Below are 21,508 nucleotides of genomic sequence, written 5' to 3'. Positions count from 1 at the left end.
ATGTCATGGGGGGGCAGCCATGTGCCAACAGTTAATATATAACGCGCACTAAGCTGATTTATTGGCCTGTAAGCGCCAAGGCGTACTCAATCAATTCAAGCCTTATCTAAGTGGGTCGATCTGGGGCCTAGAAAAATCACTGAGTGAAGCCACGAGTACACTGGAGTTGACAGCAAGTGTTGCAAAGCAAATATCGACTAATGGTTGATACTTAATAGACAGTTCGATAAAGAAATGAAATGACAGCAATTGCTGAAAAGTAAATATAAACAAATGGTGGACACTTAAGAGACTGTTTCGTTAATGAAATGAAATTAATTATTCCAATATGATTTATTATAGATAAATTAAAGGAAAAACGAAAGAATTATCCATATGCTTTGTTGAAGGAAATTTTAAAGAGTATTTTATTGCAGTGTTGGAAAACAAAACAAGTTATATTAAGCTGTTTAAAAACTGTATAATTCCATTTGAGACATACTAAAATCTATATTTAAGCTAAAGAAAACTCTCAGTAGAGACTCCAACATATTCATCTATTTTCATTTATGCTTTTATTAAAAAGAATTTGATTGCATATAAAATATTTTGAACATTAATCAGTATTGAAAAACAAATATAAATTGAATTAAGGATAGTAATTAATACTAAATTCTAAACATGTTTAAAAATCACTTTTTCTTTTAAATCATATTAAAAATCGTAGTTCTTCCACCATAAAAATATGGCAATGTAACCTTAAATTCATGTAGTTTATGGAAATTACGTGATGTGTTCCATGCCACTTTGTACCTAACCTCACAATTGATGCGACACAGACACGCTTCGACTGTCAGGCATGCATTCGCCACTGGACACGCCTCTTTAACCCCTTTATCTGTTTACCTGTCTCTCTGTTTCTCTGTTTCTCTAGTTCTCGCTTCGCAAACACTTGCCACAATTACCAAGTATATTTTATATTTTAATTTCTTTTGGCTTTTACGAGCAGTTGTGTGTTTTTTTTTGCGTTATAGTTGTGTAAAATGAAACAAAAAGTGGAAATTGGCGCAAGGAAAGTGTGAAAAGCAAATAAATGTTACATGGAGAGGCACTAAAAGTAAACTACAACAAATTGTTATATATATATCACATACACTTACTATATATGAGAGCACATATCGTATACACATGGTGAATAAAGAGGAGATGTGTGGAGGCACATGAGCTAAATATCAAAGGCCGTGCACTCATTATATTTTATGGGCCTACCAACCGGCCGGCCTGCTTTGCTCTGCTTTTGGCCTGTTCTGTGGGTCTGGGTCTGGCATAGTTTCAAGGCTCATTTGAGTCAGGTGAGGTCGACGCTGTCAACTTGGCGGCGTTTGGTTTGCTGTTGGCTATATTTTCTGCTGCTGTTGGCAATGGCATTTAACCTTCGATTCGCAAAAACTTTGCTCACACTTTTCACTTTCCTGCGAAACTTATGCCAATTAGTCAGGGCATGATTAGCAAAGAAATTTACGAGATTGAAATGGAATAACGCAAACTTGATCGATATGAATGACTTGGCGTTGGCAAAAACTGATGTCAGAAGGCTGTTGGTTAGATTGCTACAGTTTTTGCAAAGTTATTTCTGAAATGAAACGGAATTTTACTGATGTTAATTAGAGTTACGAATATTCTAATATAAACTTGATCGATTACAATGACTTAACGATGTAAAACTAATGTTTGAGTATGGAAACGTTCCGGGAATATGATTTATTGTGCTATTGTCAACTCGTTTCTTGAATGAAACGAAATTTAATGGCAGCAATTGTTCAATGAGTGCTTAAGGTTGTGTTTAGTTTCATTGCCAAGACATTCCTTGATCTGCACTACGAATTTATAAATATAAAGTAAACTTGATCGATTACAATGACTTAACGATGTAAAACTAATGTTTGAGTATGGAAATGTTCCGGGAATATGATGTATTGTTCTATTACCAACTCTTTTCTTGAATGAAACGAAATGAAATAGCAGCAAATGAGAGTTATGAATATGAAAAGCGCACATTACATTGCTCAATGAGTGCTTATGGTTGTGTTTAGTTCCATTGCCAAGACATTCCTTGATCTGCACTACGAATTTATAAATATAAAGTAAACTTGACAGATTATAATGACTTAACGTTGTAAAACTAATGTCAGAATAATATGATGTATTGTTCTATTGCCAAAACGTTTCTTGAATGAAACTAAATTTAATGGCAGCAATTGTTCAATGAGTGCTTAAGGTTGTGTTGAGTTCCATTGTCAAGACATTCTGTCATTGTCAAGACATTCTGCTCTAGGAATATATAAATATAAAGTAAACTTGGTCTTGATTGAAGTAATGCCAGAGTATGGAAATGTTCCGGGAATATGATTTATTGTTCTATTTCCAAAACGTTTCTTGAATGAAACTTAATTTAATGGCAGCAAATGAGAGTTATAAATATCAAAGCGCACATTACATTGTTCAATGAGTGCTTATGGTTGAGTTTAGTTCCATTGCCAAGACGTTCCTTGAGCTGCACTCAATTTGCCAATGCAAATCTGTTTAAATGCGCTTCCACAAATTGCCAACGAAGCGCAACGAAGTGGATGCAGCGCACGCCATGACTGCGGCAAGTGGCGGTGGCAAGTGCCACATCAGCTGAAGCTGCTGCTGCTGCTGTTGTTGTTGGTCAGCGTCCAGTGGTGCAACAAGTTTTAATTAAATCTAATTACCCAGTCGAGCAACAATACCTATGGCTGCGATTACTAATAATTCCTTGTATCGTTTTTCTCAACTCGGTCTTTTTGCAGAAATCCGACATCAACAATTTCGACTGAACATGTCGCGCGATTACGAATTGAACAGCGTGGCCCAAGATGATCCCGCACTTATTGCATTCCTGCGCCAGATCCATATGCACAAGTATCCCATGTATATGGCCAAAGGCGTCACCAGCTCAGGCAAGATGACCTCCTCATCCTCCGCATCAGTAGTTGCAACCGCCGGCACGGGCAACAGCAGCAGCATCATCAGCAGCAGCGGCAGCTCACACAGTCACACTCACAGCAATAGCAACAGCAACAGCAACAGTGTCGCCGATCAGTTGGCTCAACTGGTGTCCGATTTGGTGGGTGGCAAAATGAATGGTGCGGTCATCCAATCGCTGAGCGGTCCATTGGCGCATCTGATAACGGCGCCCTGGCTGAGCGAACAGCTCAATTGGATGGGCGTGCTGGTGGAGCCAGAGCCACGTTGGTATTTCGCGTTGCGCAAACAGAATGCGCAACGGCAGCGCATGCAAGTGGTGCATGCCTGTGTCTCGCCCAATCCCTATCCCAAAGAGGTGAGTTTTGCAGTACACTCAAGTTAAATTACATTTCTAATGAATCATTTTCGATTACTCTATGTAGATTACAATACACAACGAGGATGTGCGCATCAATAGTTTGCATGACGAGGAGACATCGTGGTTCAATTCGCGAGTAAAATGCTTTCCGCTCTACACAATCATGCTGGCATGTGAGCGCACCGAATACGATCTGCTCAGTCTGGGCGTTCAAGGCCATGAGCTAGAGGTAAGTTTCACTATCTCAGAAACTAAATTCAACATTTAACTAATTACATTTATATACGTTTGCAGATTTTGCAGACGCTGCCGTTTGACAAGATCAAAATCGAAATCATCTCAATACATTTGCTGGAGGATCACGAAGATGTGCACGACTACGAGCAGAGAATCACCAAGTTCCTGGCCAGCAAATCGTATCGGTTGCAGCGTAAAATCGCACGCAACTATTTCTATCAGCGCATCAATGGCAACAGCAATAGTTTTGCGCGCAAGAAAGATATATTGCTGCTCAAGACGCCACAGCAATAACAATAACAAAACCAGCAACGTCAACGTCAACAACAACGAGATCCACAACATCATCGACAACGAATTGTAGAGTCTGGAAAAACATAAATAAAATACTTGATAGTAAAACAAGCAAGAGCGCGACATGAAACGAAACTCAACTCAATACAATTCAACGCGACGCCACGTTTATGTTATAATGATAATTATTATATATACACAAACACACACACACATACAACATAGATATATATGTTATATATTATATACAAGCATATTCTGTATACCCCCCATTATGATATACAAACACACAACATTGTATCGATTAGTTTCTTTCTAAGTTTATTTGTGTTACAAAAGCGATTTATTGCCCCCTTATATTTTTCGTTTTCTATTTAGTTTTTTTTTTTGCTCCGTGTCGAAATTGTTTAATATTACCATAATTATTATTATATATATACCATTTACTTTGCTGTGTCTGAGAGAGCGATACACAAAATCTATTATGAAAACGATAATACATATATCCAAAACTAGCTCTAGCTAAGAGGTATTATGATTCTTGCTATAAGCTATGCTACATATATACATCTATCTATCTTTATATAATAATAATAATTATAATAATTTAGGCAACTCCCCTTGTCATGATCATGTATGTATAAATTCAATTGCGACTATTATTTGTAATTTTGCTTTGCTAGACCATTAGGCATTACGACTATTTACCTATACGATATACTATATACTACACAAATACCATATACACATATATATATGCTATATACAAATCGATAAACTATAAAGTATAGCTATGCAAAGTTTATGTTAAATTGAATGCTTTATTTAGTGAACCATAAGTGACAACAAAACTCTAACTAAACATAAACATAAAACATAATGCAACATATTTAAATTATATTAAATTATTGAACCAAAACCAAGCACATTCATACACACACATACACATACAATCACACACACAAGCAAATAAAAAAAAAAAGAAAACTCATTGCAAAATCTGCTTTCAAACTCATCTCATACTCATAGTTACAACTAAGAAAGAACAACAATTAAATTAAATATAAAAATATGAAACGAGGCAGCATTCAATAATAACAATTATCCCACATATTAGCAACATCAACTCACACACTCACACACACATGCACATTTTTATGTATTAGCAAATAAATGTATGTAAATTAAATGTAGCAAACGAAACAATTACCAATTTATATAAAAGAAAAATCACAAAAATTATGATGAAAAATTACACACACACACGTATTTCAATTACATTTTTAGTAATTACATAATGTATTATTATTTTGTATATTTCATTGCACACACACACACACCAACACATAAGCACACACACACGACACCAAATACAAATAGAAAATCACATTGACAGTTGACGGTTGTTGTGGTCATTGTTGTTGTTGCTGCTGTTGTTGTTGATTGATTTGCTGCAATGTGAACTCGTTGCACCTCGCACTACACCCTCCCCTACAACCACGCCCCCTCCCCACGCAAGAGGGAGGGGGGCGCAGCTTTGAATTGAATATGGTATCGAATCGAGTAGTTAAATCAGTGCCTTTACTTAGACTTTAAAAGAAACCAAAATTTAAGCTTAATAATTAAACAAGAATGATGATGAGAACGTGTAAGTGATCACAGCACTTGAAGCAACAACCGTCGTTTAACTACATACATACATGTCTCTAGTAACAATTTGCCGCCTATTGAACTTGCCTTATCGATGTTGTCAGTGCAGTTTACAAACACACATACACACACACACCACATACACACATACATTCTCCGTCTCTATCTGTCACAGTTACTCAATAACCAATCCGTCTCAATAAATTGTACAAAAGTCCGTCAACAAATCAGAAAAAATAAAACAAAACACGTCATTTACATTATTTACATCAGCATAAACATCACTTTAAGGTTAAGCTTAGTGCTAATTTCAGTTTTTTTTCTAAGCATAGTTCTAATTATTTAGTTGTGTATTTTTTGTGTAAATTAGCGTAAAACCAAATTTTTAAGTAGGCTTAATTTACATTTACATCTAAATTAACATACATTTAATTTGGCCTTGTCCAATCATCAAACACACATACATACACATACACATACAAGAAAGAAAAGGCTAAGCTCGAAATTATATAGAAATTGTATTCTAAACAAACAAAAAAATGCATAAGAATAAGCGAAACGAAACTTTTTAGTTAATATCAAAAATAAAGAAAACGAAAAATTCCAAAAAACAAAAAAAAAAAAATATTTAAACAAATCAAAAAAAGCAAACACAACAAAACGATGTAGAAATTTTACTTTTCATCTGACACACATACACACAGCATATAGTATTTCGCATTAATCATGAACTATATCGAATTGAGAAAAGAAAAATGGGAAATTGTTCGTCTTATGAAAAAAATGACTTGAGAAACTTTTGAATTATACAATGACAAAATGCGAAATATTCAATTTATAGCTAGACACTTGCGAACAAATTGAAAACCGGCTTACAACAAAGGAAATTTACTAACTAAAACCAACAAAATTTACACAATGATATAAAACAAATAAAGATTTACATGAAATGTAAGAAAACAATTGCGTCAAAAGTGTTTGAATTCATTAATTTTTGATTGTATTTTTCATTTAAAAGAGTTTAGACTTTGGATGTTATTAATATTTAAATTGTAAATTAGAATTCTTAGCTGATCTTCGTCTTCCCTTTTTCAATTGTTAAAAGGGCATCCCTAAAATCCGGCTACACTTTTTGAGTTGAAAAGGGCTGGAATTAAGCAACATGCCTAAAAGCAGGCAACACTCTGTGTTGAGTTTAACCTGTTGCGCCAAATAACGATGCGAGTTAAAGTCACTGGCTGCAAAGCGACTCTGAGGCAAAAGTCAAAGCTGAAAAGCCAACACTTAGCCGTGGGCTTAACTCTGCGCCAGCTTAGCATTGATCCCTTTGAAGAGGCCACAATGGCGAAATGCCGGAAACCAGCAGAGCGAGAAAAACTCATTAAAACGGCATTAGCATGCAGTTTCGTTTTATCGAGTGCTAAAATTAATTCGTTATGCGCAGCTATGCGGCGATTACCACTGCGAGTGCTTCTCGTGTATTAGGATTACAAGCAAAAATGCCTTGGTATGTATTATTATATCCAAACACATATACATTCATACGTACGTATGTATATGTAAGATATTTGTGTGTGGGTGTGACGGTCATTGTCTGGCATCGCATCGTTGTTGCCTTCCAGCGTATTGGCGCCGTCGTTGCTGGAAGCTTTTTTTCGAGTGCCCGCCCTACGTCTGCAACAGGCTGTTGGTGGAGCTTTTTATCGCCGTCGCTATTTCGCTGCTGCCTTGCGCACGCATCTTTCTCTCTGACACACTAACACATATGCATACAGTGGCCACGCGCAGTGAGTATGTGTGTGCGTGTGGGTAAGTAGAGAGTGAGTAGTCGTCGCGCTGCGCACGAAAGTGAAAGCTGCGACTTTCAAACTGTTGCGCTCAAGCTTCAAAATTCGCTACAAAATCAATAGCCATAAAGTGCTCGCAAGCAGAGCGAACAGCTGTCAACCTACGTCAAGTGACAGTCCCGTTGAGGAAGTTGTGCAGCTTGCTGGAAGGGGGCAAAGCGAAGTTTGTTGTTGTTGTCTGTGAGGCAGCTTTTTACACACTGCCCGAGTGGGCATATTGCCAAACCCATGGTACTTTTCAAAGAAGAAACGTTTTATGTACTCTATTTTCATATATGTATAAATGTTTATCTTATGGGAAAGTTATATTAGAACTTAAACTGAATGTGAAATATGAAAAAATATACTTTTTCTACCAGGTCAACAGAAGTAGACAGTAAGTTGCCATTCAATAAGAAGCATAACAAAGTAAGCTTTAGGCTTGTTAAGCTTTAAGCGCACATGCCGACATGCGTGGGTAGCTAAAAATGTGCGCTCTCGCTCTTTGACTAGGATGCAGTCTACACAGTCTCCAACTTTGTTTTCCCAACATTGGAGAAAGGGAGAGCAAACAATTTTTAGCACTGTGCAAACTGTACTCAAGCTTGAGTGTCATCGTTGGTCAATGGACCAATAGAAACATGTTGCTATTGAATCAGCTGGCGTGCAAATAGTGCAGAGAGTCTGCTTCAAATCTCAAAATGGTGATGGATCATCCAAGATGAGGCGAGAGTGATTGAATCACTAATTGAAGCGATTAAGTGTGCACCGTGATGCAACATATCGTAGTGCAATTTTATTGATATATTTTTTTTTTTTTGTAATGTTTTGTTCGTATTAATATCAATAGCAGTTTACAATAAAAGCATTGCTTTTCGTTAGGCGTAAAATTTATTCTGTGTGTATGGCTGCAATCGTCTTAGTATTAAAAAAAAATAGTTTTATTTAATTATAAATTATCTATATATTTATATAGTAAATATATAGATCAAAATTTTTAAAGGCCTAACTGCTTTTAACAAATTCATGTAAACGTATAAATAGTGTATTCAGATCAGAGTTAGAACAAGCTTTGCCACCACTGTGCTTCTGAGTGCTGACAATTGACATTTAAACTTCAAACTGGCACACATTTACACACACAATGCATGGGGCTTAAAAGCTTTCGGGGAGCTTTCGGTAGATGGCGCGTGTGCCTAACCTACAGCACACAAGCAGAGCGAGCACACACACACACTGACAAATCCACGAAATGCGTAGGAATTTGTAGGCAACAAACTGCTTTTGTTACGGCAAAGTATGTGTGTCTGTGTGTGTGCGCGCATATGTTGGGAACGAAACTCCGAAGAGGCAACGCCGAACAGCAAAAGCAGCAGCAGAGCAAAAGCAGCAGCAGCGCCGAGGCAGCAGCAGCGCTGCAAAGCGAACGTAATTTCAGTAGGACAGGCAGTCCTTCGACTGACGGTCAACGCGAGCAGCCACCAAAAAGAAAAGAAAGAAAGCAAGCAGAAATTAGCAGCATCAAAAGAATTCAAGCAAATGTAAAAATATATGTTTAAACAAATATATAAAGTCATTGTGTGAAATACGAAACTAAATCAAATATTTAACAAACATTGATGTGCTGAATAAATATCAAAGTCGTGGCTACGCTGCAGGCGAACAAATATGGCGACAGCGTAAAGCTTTTGACACTGCCAAATTTGGTTGAAAGCGAAATGAAAAATTTGACACTGAACTTCATTAGACAAATATATATATGTGTGTGTGTAAGGGAGAGTGCGTGTATGTGTGAGTGAGTGTGTGTCTGTTTTTGTGTGTGATAACAATAAGAATGCAGACATTAAGTGACAAGCCTCAGAAAGTGTGGTTCAAGCATATGGCAAGAGCTTCTTCTTGTGCTTTTTTGCTGTTGCTATATTTACAACCACAACAGCAGCAGCACCACCAAAAGAGGAGAGAGGGAGGCAGCAGAGGCAGCAGCAGTGACGTGCAGTTTAATTAGAGAATTTATGTGCACGCGAACAGCAACAATGCAAATACAAACAAGCGCAGCAACAACAATAACAAACACACACCCATACAGAGGCTGTGTAAGTGTAAGTTTCAATGTGTGTATGCGCTACAGCTTATTGCGTTGTTAAATGTGACCGCCTGGTTGATTCTACCGTCCTTTTGCTTTGCTCCTTTCCCATCTCTTCTTAATGCTTCTCTCTTGTTGCTCCATTGTGTAGGCGTGCGACACTTTTCACCTTCCTTTTGTTGTCCACTCTTCTGGTTGTTGTTGCTGTTACATACATGTTCTGGCAATATCAGTGTCATAAACATTAACAGCACAGCGCCTTCTGGGCAATTAGATGCCCAAGTTCCCACTGGGTCTCTCTCATACTATCCATGCCTTACACAGTTTTACACTCTCTTTTTCTCTCTCACTCCTTGTGTAGTACCAACGTCATCGTAACACCTGCGGACTGACGCCGCCTGCCCACATAAAATACAAATACAAATACACACGGTACACACTCATTCACACACAAATCGAATTACCGGCGCTCTCTCTCACAACATAAGCTCACTCAGTGGCTCTCCGGATGATGACGCGCTCTCGCTCGCTCTTTGACTATCCCCCGCCAGTCACCCACTCTGTGTAGAATTTTTTGCTTAGAATTTCTTGCGGGCGGCCGCTGGTGCTGCTGCTGTCGTCAGTCGCTGACGTTGTTTGCGTCAAAAAGAAGTTGTTGCTGCCCGCCTGCGGGAAAAGGAATAGCGCAAAAAGAACAGCCGAATATTGTACTTAATAAATGCAAAAAAAGGAACTTTATCTAAAGAAAAGAACGCAAAGCAAAGCAAATTTGACGAATTTCGTAATAAGAAAGTGTGCGTGTGTGTGTTTGTGTGTCTTTGCAGAGTTTTGTCACCAAGTAAAACGTAATCAAAATTTAATACAAGAAACCTAACACGAACAGCAGCACAAAAGAAACCAAAAGTGAATAGAAAGCAACAACAACAACCGCAGAGTAATCACAACTACAACAACAATTTGCATGTCTTCGTTTGTTTGCGCAGAAAATGATATAAAAAACTACATGAGCCACGCTATAAATGTCAAACTGAGGTGAGTCAAACGATATTCTATATTCAATCTACACGTACACTATAGTATAGTATAGTATAGTATTTAGTGTTTTGTCAAGCTAAGTGATTTGACCTTTGGCCCGCAACAGGTGCGTCTATTGTGACTGCCGCCTGCCGCCATCTGCCGCCCAAAAGTCGAAGCCGAAATGCAAATTCTAGTCAGCAAATTGCTCCAAATCACACCCTTCCTTTCTTCTTCCTTTTCGCCTTCCAATTATCGACGTGTGCCAGCTCTTTGAATTATTTATACCAAAAATAATTGTCAGGGGAGCGCATTCTTTAGAAATAGATTTGCATAATGCTCAAGTACTTATCACAGCCATTTAAATTATGAATTGTATTTACGATTCGATTTATTGTTAGGGGATATTTTTTTAGATAAACAGTTACATTATGTATTTGCTGAATAATGAGCTAGGTAATTGAGTCTTTACATTTTGTTTGCTGGCAGACAAAGTTTAAATATTGTCAATTATTTTAAATTGCTTTTAATGGTAATTTGTAGTTTCTTTAATACTGCGAATAAATAAATATTCGGTTGAGTAGCAAAAACTTTGGCTATTCACTTGAACTTTGACCACAACTATAAATTTCAACTCAATCAGCACTGATTAAATCTATAAATTATTTTTATTAGCCATGCTTATTTTGGAGAACTTTTTGTATTACTTACTTCAATGATTACTTGATAATTTTATAGCATAAATTAACTTCATCTATAAAGTAAGGAAATTATTCTAAAAATATCTCTAAAATAAAGTCTAAAGTAAAATCTATAAAAAAAAGTTGCATTACATTACATTAGGAGCGTTTTGTTATTATTATAGGAAAATTTATGTAATATCTCTGTATAGAATCTTTACACAATGGAAGCAATTCTAGCATGAATTACTTATCAGCTGTGCAATAACGTAACTTCTTTAAACATGTCTTTAAAATTGAAAGTGGGTTATAAAGAAAATCAATTTAAATTATATCTAAAATTTTACTTTCATATATTTTAAAATCACATCAAAAAATCCCTGAAATTTAAACTAAAATAAATAAATTCGAACTGAAGTTTAAAGTTCACATAAGCAATGACTCAAAAGGTGAGCAGCTGCTGAACAGTTTTGCCCATTTGCCAGTAATTGCGATAAATTTGCAATTGTGTCGATGTCACGTTTCTGGAGTAAGGAATCAGGTGCCTGGCCATGTGACTTGAGACGCCATTTGAAGTACACGAAGAAGGCTGAGTATCAATGGCAGCAGCTGCTTAGTTGTTGAGTTGTTGAGAGACGACATTGAAAGGGAAAGAAGATGGCATTCGACAGTTGGCAGTCGACTTTGGTTGGCTTTGATTGAATGTTGTTGACATGAACGTTAGATGCAGGAATACATTTGTGTGTGTGTGTGCGTCAGTGTGTGTGAATTATATATAGCAAGAAGACCAGCAGCAGAAACCAAAACAGAAACAAAAACATCAACACGAACACGAACAACACTTCTATTCTTTTGAGATATAAATGTCACAGTGAGAAATCCATTTTGATTAAGACTTGTGTAAACAGCCGGAAGCTGCGCCGCAATTCCCATCGAGAGCTGTCCCCACACATTATAAATGAAAGCCAAATATTTGTGTGTCAACAACTGCCGCATATAAAAACGAAAATGAATTTCACAAAATATTCTCGCATAAACTACTGCGGCACTAAAAGCGAAAGTTGTGTGTGAAAGGCACTCACTACGTTTAATAGCCGAGTGGAAGATCCATAAACTGGGCAGAGAGATGCCTATCTAAGGACCCAAGACACTAGAATTGATTGCAAGCAGAATATGTGAGGTAAACAAACATCTTGAGGATCTTCAAATTGGCTTTTTGATTTATTTGACAGGTATAAAAATTAAGATTTATACTCAACTGAAGAGGAACTAAATTTGTAAAGCGCTGCAAAGTGTGCTACATATTTTTAGTTGGAATATTTTGCTCCATTTTTTGACGATTTAAATCAAAAATTGCTACAACAATTAAATCTTTACGAGTCACTTGCGATATACAATTGTTTAATTGATTAATTTGTGTGATGGATCATTAATAAACATTCTTTAGCATGTGTTTTTAACCATTTCACTGGATACATTAATTGATTAACGTGTAAAAAACTTTTATTGAGGTTCTCTTTGATATACTTGCGCCTAATTAATCGATTGATTTATATGATTAATGTACTCATTTCCTTCATAAACAATTTTATGAGACTAATCTGTTTTATTTTCAACATTTGTTGTGCTATTTATTCGAACTCTCTTGATACATTCTCTAATTAATGTGTATGAAAAACCAAACCTTTGTGAAAGTTTCCTTTTGATATGATATCGCTCCTATCGATTGATTTATATGATTAATGTTGTGATTCCCCTGATAAATAAACTCACAACTCTACAAACGAAGTTGATTAAAATACAATATCATTATTAGCTGCGTGCTATATTTGAAACTCTTATCAGATTATAAATACTTTCTGTTGTTCCTTGAAACATCCTCGCATCAATTGTTGTTTCATCTGTTAAGATAATTTCTCCGTAATTTGCACACCTGCGTGTTCTCTGCTTGAGGTAGGACATGAATACAGCTCATTAAATCTAAATTTATATTAACTGCCCCAAGCTGTTGCCTGATTTTGTCCGTCGTTCCGCATTGCCAACCGTGTTGCCATTCATTATTTGATATTATTAATGGACATTAAGGCAACAGCAGTTGCCTGCAATTAATTTAAAACTGTGCAAATATTAATCATAATCCGCGCACGTTTTCAATGTCCTGCCAGTGTCCTTTCACACACAAATACACACACACACACATGGATTGTTGTTGTCATATATAGAGTTTGAATGGCAACACAATGGCGTCATATGCACATCACGAAACCACAACAAAGTCGACGACGACGACAATCCATTAACTTAATGAGATTGCAAGTGACATTGTAAACTCTGGCCCCATCCTTTCTCTGCCTCCCGCACCCTCTTGACCCTCTTTGGGGAACAAACAGTGCAATGTCCCAAGTCACATAATAAATATGTGAGCCAAGTTCATTCATAAAAGGCGTCGGCAGCCGAAAAAAAAACAACAACAACAACATGTTGTGGAGCGGAAAATAAATCAATGGGGAGAGATCCCTACGCAGGCGCCTACAAAATACGAAAAATGCCTAAAAATAGCAGCATCGTCAAATGAAGAGAGATATCACAAGACTTATAAAGAGCCGAACCGGAAGGGGGAGGGAGGGAGGAGGAGGCCAAGCGCAGGGGCAGCTTAAACACACTGACTTGGCATTTTGGGTGAAAGGAAAAGTTGCAACAACATTTAGTTGAAGATGTCGCTAGTTGAAGGCAAATGTAAGCAAATACAAAGTCGCCATTAAGCAACGAGAGGGGAGAGAAGAGGGAGCAGGTCTTTAGGTAGCCAAGTCGAAGGGCAGCCAGAATATTCGTGCGCGAGCTATTTTTGGAAAGAAACGCACAGCGCGACAGCGACAGCGAAAGAGACAGAGATAGCGACACAGTGAGCGCGCTAGAGCGAGACAGTGCGCTGTGTGATTGTCTCACACTGGCGACAGGCGCCAAGCGATGTTAGGCGCCGTCTCCCTGTTTTGCCTCCACCCACTACTCTGACTGTATTGCGTGCGTGGGCGTGAAAGCTGCTTTGTGCGAAACGAAACCGAAACACGAACACACACAAAAGCTCTTTTTGCGCGTGGGCGTCGCTGCCGACGCAACAGGAGCAGCGCAAACAACAGAAGCAGCAGCGGCAGCAGCAGTGAAAGCTTTTGGCAAAGCAAAGCTTTACGCCTGCCATTACCCCAGGCCCCCAAAAAACAAATGTGAAACTGGAAGGCTGGAAGTGCGCTTCGTGTACAACTTCGTTGAACTTCGTGACGTTCGTGTCTAGCGAACGTGCTTCGTCGGCACTTCGGCTGCGTTGTTCGTTGGCTGTTTGTGTGCGCTACCTGATGCTTGAATTGCCCAAGTCGGGCATCGCAAAGCGAGGCGAGTTTAGTTCAACCTGGTGAGCGCAGCGAAGTGAACGCTGGGCAATGTGTTGAGCGGTTAAATAAGAAAAGTGCCTACCTACAACAAGTAGGAAAAATCCCAGCTAGTATTCTGCGGCAGCTCATTCACCGATAAGCGTTCGAGTTGTCAAGCTCCCAAGCTCCTTCAGCTCCTCCAGCCAACCCAGCCAGTGTGGCCAGCTCTGTTGTCGTTGTCGCTGCTGTCTTCGTTCTGGTGCGTGGCAAGCCAAGTCCAACATATGGCAACATCCAGCAGCACAAGCATCGATGCTAAAATGCACGCCGCTTATCATGAGAACTGTGCGCACTTCCTCTGCTGGTAAGTCAATTGGAAAACTTAACCATAAAAATGCCTAGACACACACACGCGCTGCGAATGTGTCTCGAAAAACTTTGCAATTTTGTTAAAAGTTTGTTCACTGCTCACTCCCAACCCAAAAAAAAATGGTGTGTGTTTTTATAATTTGAAGCCAGGTTTCTTATTTCTTATTTTTTGGGCTGCTCTACAAAGTATGCAACACTTTTGCTTGATTACATTTTTATGTAAATTTCACAAAGGGTCGTCGCCATTTTGAATGATCTATTTAATGCGGCGCGTGAAAGTAGGCAATGAACTTTTCACACTCAGTTGAAAAAGTTCAATTTAATTGCATTTAATTAGAATATATTTGTTCAACAATGTGCTTGCGCCATATAAAAGCAATTAAAATGCAAATGGCAAATATTCTATAGTAGCTTTTGTTTGATAATTTGATTTATTTACCTTATATATACATATATGCATGTAGAGCGTTCGTTTGTTGGCTATTGTGAAATTGCTTGGAAATTGTGAAAATATGTTTATCAATCAAATTATTCATAAATTAATGATAAAATTACACATTCATTATGCATACATGCATAAGGAGGAAAAACTCAGTTTGCCCCCATTATGAAAACGCGAAATATCAATTTCCTGTTATCATCGCTGAATCGTGACACAGATAAGAAACTGCTATAGATACAGATACGGATAGAGATACAGATACAGATACACACAAAGGTAGTATGCAACTGTATTTGACAGTTACATGACGCAGCGCATGTAGGCGGGGGGTTCCTCCCCTCCCCTTCTCACCCCTTTTTTCCTTCCCCTCCGCAATTCACCAACTGCGCAATTTGTTTTTCGGCGAAAATACATCGAAAGCTGATATCCAATTGATATGCAATTTGCAGCCTGTCTCGATTTTTCTCAGAAAAGGCTCGGATAGCAAAGATATATATATATGATATATATATTATATATATACAAGGACACATGCATGTCATCGGGTAATTTAACGAGATTATCAAAGAGAAAACGGAGCCATAAAAAGACAAACAGGCAGACAATGTCTTTCATTATGCTGCATTGCAGGAAATGAATAAAATATTGCCGGAATCATTCATAAGAGTCTCGTTGAACTTGCAACTCTTTGATGTTGGCCAGCTGCAAGTTGCAAGTGGCCACAGCGACAGCAACAGCAACAGGAGTTGCTGCAATAGTTTGCTTTTGCTCGCGGTGCTGTAAGCGGCTTTGACGTCGTCAAGCGGATTCAACTCAGTGCGCAGGAAGTGCACAATTTCCATGCAGTTTGCTCTCAAATTGAAAATATCCTTCAGTCCCCTCCGCCTACTCTTTTGCATGCTTCTAATTTTGGCCAACAGAGTGTATGTGTGTGTTTGTGTGTATGGCAACATCAGCATCATAAGCTGACTGAGAATTATGGTTATAAAAAGCGAGTTGCATAAATAAGCACGGCAAGCAACGTTTGCACATTATGAGATTTATCTCTTTTGCATGTTTGCCAATTTATAAAAGAACTTCAAGTGCAGGAGGCACTTGTAAGCAGCGCATATCTATATAGCTTTCTAATTTAATCGCAACTAAGTGAGAATCCTTTTTGAGCAAACCCCTTTTTTAATTTTGAAATCAAATCAAAGCGAAGGTCGCAGAAAACTTTGAACGTAATACAATCATAACCAATTGCCACATCCACAGTTGGCGCTTATCTAATTGCTTTTGCACTTCACTCAGCTAGAACGGCAAACGGAAAAGGGAAAAGCCCTTTTTCACGCTGAGCTGCTTAAAAGGGAATTATGAAAAAAGAAAACAACAACAACAACAGCAGCAAAATAAATACAATAATAATGTAGGTTTTGTAAGTCAGATAAAAGCAATTTGTTATCCCTTAACTGAAGTGGAGCAAAAAAAAAAAAAGAAAAGAAGAGAAAAAAACCGCTAAGGCGTCAGTTACACAAAGCAGAACCGAAAGGCAGCGAGTAATACGAGCTGGACTCCTAAATCATCTGGCAGGTGCCAACTCGAGATTTTGTCTGTCATTCTGTCTTTCCAAACTGTCTGTCTGTCTGTCCGTCCGTCTCTGTCTCGCTCTGTTTGCTCGGTCGAGTGCTCGATATTCACAATAATGGCGCCCCGAAGAGCTCTAAAGTGCAAGGTAACAGCTGCGAGGTAAAAGCAACAGCCCAAAAATGGCAAAACGACTGCCAACACTTCAGCCTCAAGCCTCCCAGCTTTAAGTGCGACCTTTAGCCTCACAAACTTACGCGCCCTGTTTTGTGATTAGCTCTGAAGTATTACGAATGCTGTGGCTTCTTGCGTAAAGTGATGAACTGCGCGTCATGTGTTTAGCAGCCAACGGGGCGTATGAAAAACGCACACAAAACTGACAAAGAACTGGCAATCGAAATGCCAGAAGAATAGAGTGGGCTTAGTTTGCTGTTGGTTTCATGCTCAGCCGCACAACAAACTGACGGCAACAATCTGAGGCAACAGGACGCCGTCGTCGTCGTTGTGGCATGCGGCCAAATCCTTTGCGGATTTTGGTCAAGAAATGCGCAACGAAATCAAAATGAAAGCGTTGAAAAACTCCCAAGCAACTGGTCACCTTGAGACCACAACAACAAAAGAACTTTTTTGGGGCAGCAACTTAAAACATTTCCACAAAAGTAACTTGCGGCCTCTGCAACTTTATAAACGGCTCCGAAAATATGCAAAAAGAAAAATAGAACGAAAAATGAGAGATGAAGGAAATTTCAAACCATAAAAGATACAGAAACTTGAAATTGTTTGCACAATGTTGTTGGCGTTGAAAATTACAGTCGTTAGTTGCAGGAGGCGGGGAAAGTGGCAGCTGCTTTTGTCTTTGTGGGCCCAGGTGATGGCCATAAGCTACTGCTGTTGCTGTTGGCCTCTTTTGGAAGCTGCTTGTCGACTGATTTTGTATTTCGAACGCGTCGAGCGATCGCTGATTAAAACTCTTAATCAATTTCCGGTCCAATTTCAAAGTGGAAACAACAACTGAATACAAAGTTTGTTGCATTACGTTGTCATTTGTTTTTTCATTTTATTTTGCGCTTGTCTATTTTCGGTAATTTTCGCGCATGAAATTGTGGCACGTGGCACGTGCGAAGACCATGGAAGCCTGGATGTGGAACGGAGAACTCAGAGAATGCTGACTGTTGCCACAATGCAAAACTAAAAGTCCTTTTTACGGCTGCTGACGACAGCTGCAAATTGAATGAAATTAAGCCGAAAGTTAGAGCCCGCCATTTATTAAGTGGCTTTACTTTCTCCCACACTTTCTCTCTCTGGTTCTTTTTTGGTCGTGACAACTTGCGACGCGTTGGCTGCAACGTCAAAAGAAAACTCTACCGAACAAAAGCCATTTTAATTGAATGAATACTTACGCAGTAAGTCCTTTGAATGGAGTTCTGTTGACTGCGCACCTGGCAACAGCAACAGCCACAGTCACAGTCACAGCATCAACATCTACATCAACCAACTGGAAAGATGATTATGCTGCCACAAACAAAAGCTTTGCGACTCGCAAATGATAAGAACTAGAGAAAAACAAATACAAAAAACTCTTCTATAGAAAGCAAATAGTACAGCATAGTTGGACAGCTGACAGAAGTTGCAGCCAACCAACAGCAATAACAACAACAAACTGCAAAGAGATGAAAGTGTCAAAAGTTGACAGATAAAACCTATACACAACTTGGACAGAGAGAAGTTAAATGAATTTCTTCTGATTCATATCTATGGCAAAGCTTGCTATTAATTAAGCATAATTGCTTTATGAATTTAAAATTTGTAATATGCAAGCAGAGCAAATTCCAGGAGAGAAAAATTCCTAGACTTTTATTAACTTGTTGTATAAACTGTTGTTTGCGAACTTTGTTTTTCATTTTTGTTATCGTTTAATTCCATTCATTAAGACCGTAGCAAACATTTAAGCGCATATGCAAATTAAGTGTGCGCTCGAAAGTATGCTACACAAAAATTTATATTGGGAATTTAATAAGGGCAGCTGCTGCTGTTGTTGTTGTCGTCGCTGTTGCTTATCCCACAGTTAGGTCCATGATGGCATTGACCACATCGCTGTTGTGCTTGATCAGCGCCTTGACAGCCTTTTGACGCGAACACTCCGCCTGCATTTGCACTAGTTCAATGTCCTTTTCATCCAGTTTACTATCGTCGACAACTTCGTCGTCATCATCTTCCTGCAGCTGCTTAGCAGCACTCAATTGATCGGCATCCTTTGATGGCGAATGCGAACGTATGCTCGAGTCGTTGAGATAACGTTCGGCTGCCTGGGCAGCGGCTGCATTCGAGGTGTCCTCAATGCGCACCTCACCGAAGCAGATCAGCGTTTTAGTGTTGGGGCACTTGAAGACCTCGGGATGATCGATGAAGAGCAGCACGTTCTTCGCCTTGCGCATGGTCACACGCGACACGTTCTGCATCGGTTCGAGGTCGAGCTTCATCAATAGGCGACGTGCCTTCTTCTCGCCACGCGAACACTTTGAAATCTGCACGAAATCGGCATCGCGACCAGCTGAAGCAGCTCCTCCAATTGCAGCCACAGTTGCTTCCAACTCGTTGTCCTGCTCGTCTTGCACCACGGTGGCATCATCGTCGCTGTCACAGCTGTCTGTAGCCGATGAACCGGAACCCGATGAGGCGGCGGCAGCTTTAGCTTTAGCTTTGTCCTCCTTCGTTTCCAAGTCTTTGGCCAACTTCATCAACTTTTGTATATTCGAGCGCATGTCACGAGAGTCTGCTTTCAATGCGCTCTTTTTATTATTTTCGCTGCTCTTGTTGTTGTTGTTGTTGTCAGTCGCAGCGACTTCTTGCATGCCGATAGCATCAGCAGCGGCAGCAGCTTTAGCGGCGGCTGCAGCCTTCTTCATCTTCTGTTTCTTGCCCATTTTTGTATTTTATTTTTTGCAGTTGCTTGAAATTAGTTTACGCTGTCACAAAGTTGACGGCCTGAAATTGGTTTTACATCAAGTTCAGCTAACAAATTTCTTTAAAAAATTGAATTTTTTGTTTTGTGAAAATAATTTGTAACTTGCCTCTTTTTCATACGTGCTCAGCAAGCTTGCAATATTAAAAATGTAGCAGACTAAAGCTATTAAGTTGGCTGCAATTGACGACAGTGTTGAATTTGAGAGCAGTGTTGGTCAACACTCAATTAGTGATTAAGTTGACAAGGCTAGAAATACAGTTGGCAGTGCTGTGTAGAACATATCGATATTTTTGTGATCACCACAAAACCACTTTTACCACTTAACCACTTTTTTTTAGACTAAATTCATTTAAGCTTAAAGGCAACTTTAGTTGATTCTCAATAAAATCATCGGCTAATTGAATTGAAAGTTTGGCAGCTGCTGCAGCTGGCAGCATCTCGTCAATTTTGTATGGCGAAATCCAATAAAATTTGCGGCTATCGCCAGAGCACATTTGATTGAAATTGATGATTGAAATTCAATGGACGAAACTCTCAGCCGAAAAATATATGCAAGAGAGGTGAAGCGGAGGAGGAGAGGCGGGAGTATGTGTGCGGTAAGCCAAAGTGGAAGTGAAACTGCTGCTGCTACTGCTGTTGTTGACAAAGTAGTGGGCGTGGATGGCAAAAAGGATAAAGGATATTCGAGGAGTAACCGAGGGAGTGAGGTGCAGTTAAGCACGCTGAGTGCAAATTTAAAACGCAACGCTTCGGGGCGCAATATGCGCGGACAAAAGCCAAACGGATGTGACTTGAAAGGCGATGTGGATTGGCAAGGGAATGTGTTGCAGCCGACAGGAGTGAGGAGGAGGCAATGTGGTGGCTTGTGAACGGAAGTGGAGCAAACAATGTACAAAAAGCCAAGGCTGCTGCTGCTGCTGCATTGCAGTCAGTTGACAAGCGCAACAAATGTATTTTAAAGTAATTTCCTTGAATTTTAATTGCAGCAAAGCTTGGCTGCCAACAAGGCGTGTGGCAGGAGTGTGGGCTCGCGTCGGTTCGGGTCGGGTTGCAATGGATTGCAATGGTTGCATGCAACGTCCGCCCAAAAATGCCACACAAACAAACGAGGTACTGACTGCACTTGCTGCTGCTGCTATTGCTGTGGCGTTTGCGGTTTTCTCTGGCAGCAGAAGTATTGCAAGATTTCCCAGAAACAAGTTGCACTTGCGGTTTCTGTTCACAACGTTACGACATGGGTGTTGGGGTCGGGGTTGGGGTCGAGGTAGGTGGGCCATAGAGACATAGCGAAAAACACGAGTGTCACAGCCTATCAGCATCTGGCTAAAAGCCGCGCTTTGCTGTTAACTTAATTAAAAATTGCCCAGCCCTATTAGCCTCGCTGCACTTTGCCGCACTTCACTCCACGTTTCACTTGTTGCCACGGCATTTATAGATGGCTTTTAATTACCTGTAAAGGGTATTAATCGAGGTGGGGTAGATCGATTAGGGGAGTGAAAAGTGAATGACAGGAATTTATTTTAATAAAATCATGTTCAAACTAAAATGTTCAACACATATTTGGTACTATTCGTCTGATGAGGAATTTATTTTACTAAAATCATTTTGAAATAAATATTTGTAACTTTTTTTTATGCCACTCAAACTCCTTTTGATAAAAAATGAAAAATATTT

The 21,508-nt window shown here is 39.2% G+C and overlaps 3 protein-coding genes across 4 annotated transcripts in view; 2 read left to right on the top strand and 1 right to left on the bottom strand.

Moving 5' to 3' along the window:
- Nucleotides 1-5,217, top strand: part of LOC132799043 (protein Star) — a 31,352-nt gene extending 26,135 nt beyond the window's left edge. Inside the window, exons 3-5 of the mRNA XM_060811173.1 lie at nucleotides 2,811-3,343; nucleotides 3,411-3,575; nucleotides 3,641-5,217. Of these exons, the coding sequence (XP_060667156.1) occupies nucleotides 2,811-3,343; nucleotides 3,411-3,575; nucleotides 3,641-3,877 (935 nt within the window). The 3' untranslated portion in view covers nucleotides 3,878-5,217. The remainder of the gene's footprint in view (nucleotides 1-2,810; nucleotides 3,344-3,410; nucleotides 3,576-3,640) is intronic.
- A 3,571-nt stretch (nucleotides 5,218-8,788) lies between these two features.
- The window catches only part of LOC132784454 (receptor-type tyrosine-protein phosphatase N2), a 46,455-nt gene continuing 33,735 nt past the window's right edge, over nucleotides 8,789-21,508 (top strand). Inside the window, exons 1-2 of one of the 2 annotated variants that reach the window (XM_060790090.1) lie at nucleotides 8,789-8,894; nucleotides 10,261-10,468. Coding sequence is in view for 1 of the 2 variants with exons in the window: in XM_060790084.1 (XP_060646067.1) it covers nucleotides 14,808-14,859 (52 nt within the window). In the remaining variant the exon portion in view is untranslated. Of the gene's footprint in view, nucleotides 8,895-10,260; nucleotides 10,469-14,532; nucleotides 14,860-21,508 lie in introns of those variants that run through there. The other variant, XM_060790084.1, reaches the window with a different exon arrangement.
- Nucleotides 18,682-20,052, bottom strand: LOC132798643 (nascent polypeptide-associated complex subunit alpha). The gene is made up of 2 exons (XM_060810580.1): nucleotides 19,941-20,052; nucleotides 18,682-19,854 (listed from the first exon to the last, which is right to left on the bottom strand). The coding sequence occupies exon 2, from the start codon at nucleotides 19,791-19,793 to the stop codon at nucleotides 18,924-18,926; it is 870 nt and encodes a 289-aa protein (XP_060666563.1). The 5' UTR covers nucleotides 19,794-19,854; nucleotides 19,941-20,052; the 3' UTR covers nucleotides 18,682-18,923.

Source organism: Drosophila nasuta, chromosome 2L, assembly GCF_023558535.2.
Source record: "Drosophila nasuta strain 15112-1781.00 chromosome 2L, ASM2355853v1, whole genome shotgun sequence".
Taxonomy (NCBI): domain Eukaryota; kingdom Metazoa; phylum Arthropoda; class Insecta; order Diptera; family Drosophilidae; genus Drosophila; species Drosophila nasuta.
The sequence above is the reverse complement of the archived record's forward strand: the minus strand, read 5'-3'. Positions and strand labels throughout refer to the sequence as shown.